Source organism: Nicotiana tomentosiformis, chromosome 10 (assembly GCF_000390325.3).
Source record: "Nicotiana tomentosiformis chromosome 10, ASM39032v3, whole genome shotgun sequence".
NCBI classification, from domain to species: domain Eukaryota; kingdom Viridiplantae; phylum Streptophyta; class Magnoliopsida; order Solanales; family Solanaceae; genus Nicotiana; species Nicotiana tomentosiformis.
The window spans coordinates 64,983,844-64,993,034 of NC_090821.1; the positions used below are offsets into that span (position 1 = coordinate 64,983,844).

General features: G+C 36.2%; 1 protein-coding gene and 1 non-coding gene across 2 annotated transcripts; both read left to right on the forward strand.

Moving 5' to 3' along the window:
* Positions 1-6,116: 6,116 nt before the first annotated feature.
* On the forward strand, positions 6,117-7,342 carry LOC104094187 (cytosolic sulfotransferase 12-like). The gene has a single exon (XM_009600067.4). The coding sequence runs from the start codon at positions 6,186-6,188 to the stop codon at positions 7,185-7,187; it is 1,002 nt and encodes a 333-aa protein (XP_009598362.1). The 5' UTR covers positions 6,117-6,185; the 3' UTR covers positions 7,188-7,342.
* Positions 7,343-7,603: 261 nt separating this feature from the next.
* Positions 7,604-7,676, forward strand: TRNAV-AAC (transfer RNA valine (anticodon AAC)). Its single transcript has one exon. It is a non-coding gene; the product is annotated as a tRNA-Val (tRNA).
* Positions 7,677-9,191: the final 1,515 nt, after the last annotated feature.

Here is a 9,191-nt window from a genome sequence, read left to right on the forward strand (position 1 = left end):
TGTGCTGCTCGACGAACGCAGAGGCTTGGCGCATATAAGGGCGGCCCAAAAATAGAAAATAGAAAGATATTGTAATCGAAGAGCCAACCTCCGTTATTTCAAAGTAGGAAACTTGGTTTTAAGAAAAGTAACTCAAAACACCCGGGAGCTCAATGCAAAAAAGCTAGGTCCAACGTGGGAAGGCCCCTACCGGGTTTCAGCTGTCACCGGAAAGGGGTCATACGAGTTAGAAAATCAAGACGGAGTAAAATTGCCGAGCAAATGGAATGTGGCACAACTCAAAAGATACTATTGCTGATGAACAATGCATGTACTGAAAGTATGTGCTCCACTCTTTTTCCCTTCTTCCAGTTTTTGTCCCAATTGGGTTTTTTTGGCAAGGTTTTTAACGAGGTGGTAACGAAAAGCATACTACAAAGGAAACATCATTAGCAGAAGTAAGATCTTTAAACAACAAGGCATGGAAGCGGAGAACTGCTACGGGATGGTTAGATAATTTTTCGCTCGGTAGCAAAGTTCGTACCGAGAAATAAAGTTTGCTATAGGGCCAAAGGTTACCCAATCATTCACGAGTGTAAGCCACCGAGGGTGGTTAGATAGTCTTTGGATCTATAGCAAAGTTCCTAATGGGAAGTGAAGCTTGCTATCGAACCAAAGATTATCCAACCATTCACTGGTGAAATCTTCAAAGGAGAAAGACTTCCACTATTCAAATCCGCATCATTCGCATTTGAACACGGGGGGGGGGGGGAGGGGGGAATGATATGAGAAATATGACAACATGACTGCCACATTGACGAAACTACAAAATCCGGGAACAAAGTTATATCATCGGGATCGGGGACTGCGCGACCAACCCCGGCCCAAGGTCTTGACCTTCATCATCATCCCCTTCAAGTTCTTCTTCAGTTCCTCAGAACTCAGAACCAAAACCAGAGGAATTAGTCGCATCAGGTTAGACCGGAAGGCCTCTTCGGGCAATTGACTGCAGCTCACATGCCTTGGATATCTCGGCATCAAAATCAATAACACCCGCTTTGGCCTCTTCTAAGGTTTTTCTCCCCATGCTATACATAGAGTATAGTTTTTCAACAATGAGGGAAGCCGCTCGGCACTGAAGCTCTTCCTTAAGTTGGTCAACCACGGTCGAAAGATTATTCCTCTCAGACCTAATGGCTTGAAGGCTGATGTCGAGGTCACAGATGGTGGAGTTGTAAACTTTATTATGTTCCATAACCTTCATATACTTCTCCTTAATCCGGGCATACTTCTCCTCAGCAGCAACAACTTATTCATCTTTGGAGTTCAAGGTTGCCTCCAAATTATTCAGCTTTTAGTAGAGGCAGCCTCGCAATCGGCAGCAATAAGAACGATATTTAGGACCCCAACCCACTTTGCCTTAGCTTCTTCAAACTTTAACCTTAAAAGGGAAACCTCTTGGCTGAGGGTCACTACCATTTGCTCGCTTTGCTGCAATCGAACCTCCAACTCAACGGCCACAGCAGCTTGTGCTTCCAGTTTTGGGAGGCAAGCAATAATTTGATCTCGCTAGGCTAATAATTGATCCTGCTCAAGGTGAGTTTTTCTTTGTCAAGGATCAACCTCTGAAGGCCCTCGGAAGCAAAGAAGTTAACATGCAAAACAGAAGTACAAATTATAAATCCTACCATAACAAAGATAAATGGAACAACATAGGGAACAAAGATCGTACCGCCGCTGCATTGTGCATGGCATTGTTCACCATACACTCTACCGAGAGAGACTGTATTTTATTCATATCCTTCTCTGAGGCCTTAGATAATTAGCAAGTTGCACTGGCCGGGACAGCAGATAGCATCCGGTAGAATTCGAGAGGGAGACACTCCTCCTCCTCTTGGATCTTTGGAGGGGTTTGAATAGTTATGTCCCAAATTCCCATGAACTAGGGTCTGGGAAAGAGGGACATCCTCCTCTCGGATGGCTGCGGCTGGTAGAGATGATGTAGCAGTTGCTGGTGGCAGAAGCAAGATTGGCGAAGAAGGAGATGAAGTTGATTGCGTTATAGGTTGAGAAGTAGCCGCGGCAAAAGCAGTGCTAGTTATTGATTTCTCATCAATCGAAGATGGGAGAGACCCGGTACCCAGCCTTACAATACCGGGAACAATGACTGGGACTCAGAAATGAAAGTTGGCATCTTCTACTATATCACATTCCCCCCAGAGCGCCTGAACGTCGTCCTCGGTTGGTGTAACTTGCTCAACAGATTAAGCATTCTGTTGAGATGATGAAGGTCGTCGTCTTTTATGTAGAGAAGCCCTCTCATCACTGGCTCCTCCATCATCATCGATCACCATAGTATCTGCGGCTGGCTTGGGTGCGATACTCTTCGCCTTTTTATTTTTTTCCTCGGCCGTGGAAGAACGTCGCCTTTTTTGTTGCTTGTTCTCCGGTCGGGGACTCCGAGAAGAAGCACTTGCACCGGAAGCAGGCCCGATGACACCCGTTCGAGTGAAAGCCTCATGCAGAAACCTCGCCGCATCAGCATGATCAGCTAGAACATCCTCCTTGGGAATGGTAACAGAGCCCTGCAGAAGACCTGAATTCAACAAGTAAGAAAAGTTAGCCAGTTTTCCAATATGTAAGGTAAAAACAAGATAAGTTCAAACTACTATGATATTTGGCCTTCCACACATATTTAAGGGCCAGTTCTTTCCACGGGTGGGTTTCAGGCGTACTGACGTCTAAAATCTTCTGAACCCACTGGTCCAAGCCTTCAACCCTTGGTGGTGTCAACCGAGTAGCATGGGACAACCTTTAACTAGAAGAAAGGACAAACGTTGCACTTAAGTGTACGATTCCATGAGTCAGGAAATGGTGGAGTTGTGGCCGGGATGATGTCCCTGGTGGCAATTACAATGAACTGCTCCATCCATCCACAATCATTGTCATCATCCATGCTGGTGAACAGAGCATGGTGACCATGTTTGCTGAAGTTTATCATTTCCCCACGGAAGATCTTAGGGGAATAAAGGCTCATCAGTCGAGCCAGGGAGAGATCCTTCCCCGTCTCCTGTCATAAACGACGAAGACAGACGACCGTCCTCCACTTAGAAGGGCTCACATGTGCCAAGCAGACCTGGTAACGGAAGCAAAACTCCAAGATCACAGAGTCAAGCCCTCCGCTTAATGAGAATGGGGCCAAAGTGAAGGGGTACGTGTTAACGTATTTAAAACCCTTCTTGGAGAAGGTTACCCGCTCCGCTAGATCAGGAGCGATGATGTTCAAATCTTGATAACCACAATCTTCCTTCACAGCAGAGATACTAGAAGGATGGATGGAAGAAGGATATACACCAACAGCCCATGTACGGGGGTTAGCAGAAGGAAACTTCTCTTCGAAGTCCTTAGTTGTAGTAAGCCTTCTGAGGATAATGGTTCTCACCGTAGGAGGAGAAGCATTGTCAGTGTTCTCTTTTTTCTTTGAAGAATTGGAGTTTTTGAAAGCGCAGTCCATAGTTATCAGAAGAAAGTAAGGGTTTTTCTCTGAAGAACAAAATTAAAGAAAGTTGAAAATAAGTGTGAGTTGAGTAAAGAACGTTTGAGAGAGTTTAGAAAATTATGAAGTGTAAAAGAAGAAGGTTGAAGCGTATAAGTAAAGGAATAGGCGGCTAAGTAAAGGAATAAGCGGATGGATCGTGGGATGACGCGTATTCGGGGCATTAAATGCGGAAAAACATACGTCTAATCAAGCGTCAGAAACTTTTCAGAGGGGGTCAGAGAATTTCCCACCAAGAAAGGTATTGGTATCTGTATAGGGTAAAATATGTTCATATTAAATGTTTGCATAGTTAAACGATACGTAGAGCCGGAGACAGATGAAAAGTGAGACAGGTGGAAATCAAGCCCGGAGGCAGCAATCTCGGATGTCCCCAAAGGTTATGTTTCTCATAAAGACAATTAAATGCCTGTCACCCGGTAACATTCAATGGAGAATATTCTACAGCATTAAATACATAGGCTATTACAGAGAATATGATATTCATAACTTGATGTTACACATTCTTCAATGACCCCCATAATTATCATTTAAGATGGGCTTGATCCTAGGTCCTTGTTCCCTAGGTGCAACTATAAATAGAGAGTTCAACAACCATTGTAAGGACACGAATTTTCTGATACACTTGTGTTATATACTATTCAAAGCTCAATAATATTTTATTTTCTTACTTATTTATATCGTTGTTACTTCCTCCGGAAGCTCTGTTCCCGAAACCAAGATTTATGATGTCTTATCTCGATTTCAACGCTAAGTCTTACATTCTTATTTAATTTATTTATCATTTTGGGATCAAATCGATTCGTTTTTTATAAACCACGTATAAATTCAACTGTACCGTTTTACAGGTAAACAAACATTATTTTAGTTCTATAATTATAAGAACTATATTTGATATAACAGAAGATAATTTTTCCTCTTATAAAGAAAATTATACTTCCAACTTCGTTCTCGCTTTTACTGCACTATTAATGATTTAAAAGTTAAGGTTCAACTACCAACTTGTTAACAAAATGTTAAGCAAAAAGCAGTAATTTCCATAATTGCCTAATATATACTTGATATTTTTCTACAAGGTTATTACATTATTTACACATTTTGTGTTTGTCACGTAGAAAAGAAAATGAAACTAATTAACGTTTAATATATTATTCTTGAATATATTGGTTGTTGAAATAGGAGGATTATTTAAATATATGCTTGCATCAGCCGATATGCATGATTATAGCAAATCATTGTGGGGATTTGATTGTGTATTAGATAAAGATGGAGTTGCATTATTAAGGATTTAAGTCCCATTAGAGACCATAAGCATAATTATTAATAATATCTAAAATAATGTATATATATCTCCTTCATTTTTCTGTTTAATTCATACTTCTTTTTTCAAATGATTAATGGAAAAGGCATATCTCGAAGAATTGTCGTAACAAAAATATGTTTTTGGGATACAAATAATTTGCGTATGAATGTGCCCCAAATAAGTTTAAGGTTATGACTAGGAGGCTTTAATTTTTTTTAAAGCTTATATCAAATATCAATTAATCAATTAATACCATCTAATTAACCAGACAGGTTATATCAGATATTAACAAAGCAAAAAGAAGAGACTTTTGTATCGATTAATATATTTGTTATTACGTCTTAATGTACTATGAATTAATCTATTAGCACTATATATGTATTGGTTGTAGCTTTTTCTAAAAAGTATTATCAGAAGATCTCTCCACTAGATCTTGTCTTCAACCACTAACTTGAAATTCAAGCGATTGAAAATATATGCTATATCACGGACTCCGATATAGTTCGGCATAAATATTAGATAGCTGTGTAGCTCGAGTTTAAATTATATACGTTCTTGCTCTAAAGAATTTTTTATACTTTCAGGTCACTCAAAGATTATCTACAAATAATTTTTTTTATATAATGTGGGATATGTAATCTTGAAAACAAAATAGGCTACGTGATACAACAAATAAGGATAATCTAATAGAATAAAAAATTCTTAAACTGACGATATATCTAACTTAAACTCAAATATGAAATGGTAGAAAAATAATTTAGATCAGAAAGTAAATTGGGATATTTACACAAATACTCGGCAACATATACCATTTTTGCGTAATTTCAACTTTTAGGTCTTAGCTTCTATAAGTTATATATGGGTTGTGATAATATGAGCTTTATCCTATAAAACATCACCAAAAACAATGGATAATTAAACTAAGATAGTGAAAATAGTCCTGGTAGAGAAAAAAAAAATCTAAGTTATTTCTTTACATCTACATAGTGAACAGAATTATATGTATTTGTGCTAGTAAAAAATAGCATGTACCTGATAGCGTAATCGAGGTTTTCACATTAAACTGGACACCACTGCTTTAGCAAAAGAAGAAGATAGTGAAATTGGTATTGGACTATCTGCCTTGATTCTTACTACTTAGTAATTATTTAATCAAGCTATACACTGCACAAATTTTACTCCTTTGCACCGAAATGGTACTCCTAATATGCATGCATGTATAAATATTTGGATTTACCGTAAAATAATGGAATTTGTGATTCAGCTCTATATATATATATACACACCCATGAGTAAATCTTCATCCTACAAACTAAAAATAAATACTCAAACATCCTCTTTAAAACAATGACAACATCTCAAACGTCTCCGCTAATTCCTCCCAAGTATTTACGAGAGGATGAACTCAATGAAGAGAGTAAGAAATTGCTCTTAACTTTACCAAAAGAAAGAGGATGGCTTGCATCACATATCTACAACTACCAAGGTTTTTGGATAGCACCAAGGCATTTACAAGGTGTAATTGCATGTCAACAACAATTTCAAGCTCAAGATAGCGATATCATCCTTGTTACCTCTCCTAAATCAGGAACTACTTGGTTAAAAGCACTCGTGTTCGCTCTAGTAAACCGAATTCGCTTTCCCTTTTCAGAACAAAATCACCCTTTACTCGTCAATAATCCTCATGATCTTGTTCCATTCTTGGAACTTAAGCTTTATATTGATGGACAAGTCCCTAATTTTTCATCCTTTACTTCACCTAGATTGTTGTCCACTCATTTACCCTATGGTTCATTACCAAAATCCGTCCAACATTCCAAAAACAAACTTGTTTACTTATGTAGGAATCCTAGGGACATTTTTATTTCATTATTTCATTTCACAAATAATTTAAGAATCGAAAACATGGGAACCAATTCCATTGAAGAAATGCTTGATCTTTTCTGTAAGGGAGTGAGCCTTTATGGTCCGTTTTGGAATCATGTGTTAGATTATTGGAAAAAAAGCATAGAAAATCCTAAAAAAGTACTTTTCTTGATGTATGAAGAGATGAAGGAACAACCCGAGATTCAACTGAAACGATTAGCTGAATTCTTGGGATGTTCATTCTCTATAGAGGAAGAAAAATCTGGAGTGGTGGATGAAATTTTAAAAATGTGTAGCTTTGAGAATTTGAGCAATTTGGAGGTGAACAAGAATGAGAAACTGTCAACTGGAGAGGAAAATAAAGTGTTTTTTCGTCGAGGAAAAGTTGGAGACTGGAAAAATTACTTCACATTAGAGATGACGGAGAAACTCAATCATATTATTGAACAAAAGTTCCAAGGATCTGGATTATTGTTTGAGTGAATTTGATTTAGCATAATATTTTGCCAATTGCATGTAGTTTTTTAACTTGTTGTACTTTATGTTTGAAAGTGAGAAGTTTGTTACCTATTATAATTATTGTAAAACTGTGATAGTTGTTTGAGAAAATAAAAGAACTCATAATTTATTTTGGTGTTTATGGAGATCTGAGATTCAATATTGAATCAATTCTTAAAATTTTAATTACATATACTGGATCGATTCTATTTCCTTGACTCCAACCGCGTACATGAACAATAAATCAAGCTGCAAAATATTCATCTTCACATAAGGAATTTGTTTCAAGAATATAATTCTCAATATTCAGTTAAACCAGTGATTGTCAGTGCTCTACGCTAGTGAAAACTTAATGACAGTCATCGATTATATATATAACATCTTCTTTGTTATAGTCAGAAGTTGCTGTGGTGTAGTGGTTATCACGTCAGTCTAACACACTGAAGGTCCCCAGTTCGATCCTGGGCAGCAACATTTTTTCAGATGTGGTGTTTTTATCACAAAATACATTATTTTTATCAACATCATATTTTCCACCAAAAATAAATGCTTCCACTTATAGGTAAAAACCTATTATAAAGAAGTACAATATACATAAAAAATCTGATTTCGAAAAAAAATTAACTTTTATAGTAAAATCATATTATATTATAAGTATGAACACTTTTAGAATAAGTTATTTTACAAAAATATCCTTCAAAAGTTGAATGACTAAATTATCCTTTATCTAATATTAAAATTACCTCCCATTAAATAAAAAAGTAAAATTAAAACATCACCTATTAAATGGTTTATTTGAACTAAATAGCAATATAGGCTTATTGCTATGTTGATTTCGCCGTATCAATGCCCTCAAAATATTAAATTAGGATCCTATTAAATGTAAAAACATTAAAGAAATAACATTTTCTACGTCTCTCCACTTACCTATCATTATTGTATTCTTTGAAGCACTTAAATTGTAGAGTTAACCTCCGTAAATATAATAATGTCATATGAATGTGAGCAATATGAAGAGATTAACTAAATAATATTGCATTTGGTGTTATTCTGATGGATATATGTAACTTAACATTTTTTGAGTTAACTCTTCATTTCGATAGCTTGACTGTTTAAATTCCTAAATGCTTAAAAATATTACATGCATGAGACCCAACGATCTCTATTAGAACGTGCGATGTCAAAAGAGATGTTTTCCTACATAAGTAGTTTCTTGCTTACTATTATCCGCTAAATCTTAGTTATGCTAGATAAATATTAATTGGAAGCAGAGATGTTTTTCTCAGGTTTCATCACAGAAAAAAAAAGGTACAATATTTAGTGTGCATATGAAAGTTATTCATACAGATAAAGAAGAAGCATATACATGATTTGACACTTGCTCGCTCCCCTTCATCCCAGGTTTATGTACTGGACATGATTCCAGATTTTGTATATAATGGAAAACTTATGTCTTTGGCTTCTATTATCTCTTGATAATAGAAATTTGTTTCTGATTTCTATATAACAGATTTTGGTTTGGATTAAGGGCAGTGGTGAAGGCAGGTTATGGAGCTGTATGAGACAAAACATACATGTTTTTGAGAAGGCAGTAAGAATTCAAAAAACAATTCCAGGATATATACCGTTCAAATTAAGTGTCATTCTCCATATTTTTTGTTTTTTCTTTATCTTTTCTTTTGAAAAAATAGACTCATTTTTTCTTCTTTAATTATTTTTATAGTGTCTATCGTTTTCTTTACTTTGGAATCAAAGTACATTGCTATACTTACAGTTTAGGCATGTACGATCAACTTTATCTTCTTTTATTCCTTGAATTATTTTTCACATTAATTTTAAATCATAACCAACAATTTAATAATTGCATATCCTTATTATAAGAAGAAAAAAAACCCTTAACCTTACATTCAAATTTATTCATATGTTTTTGTTTATTTTTCTCCAACGGCAAATTTATTTTCTTTGATCTTAGAAGAAATTACTTTAATT

Coding starts and splice junctions, on each gene's coding strand:
- LOC104094187 (XM_009600067.4), top strand. CDS start 6,186: ATGACAACATCTCAAACGTCTCCGCTAATTCCTCCCAAGTATTTACGA.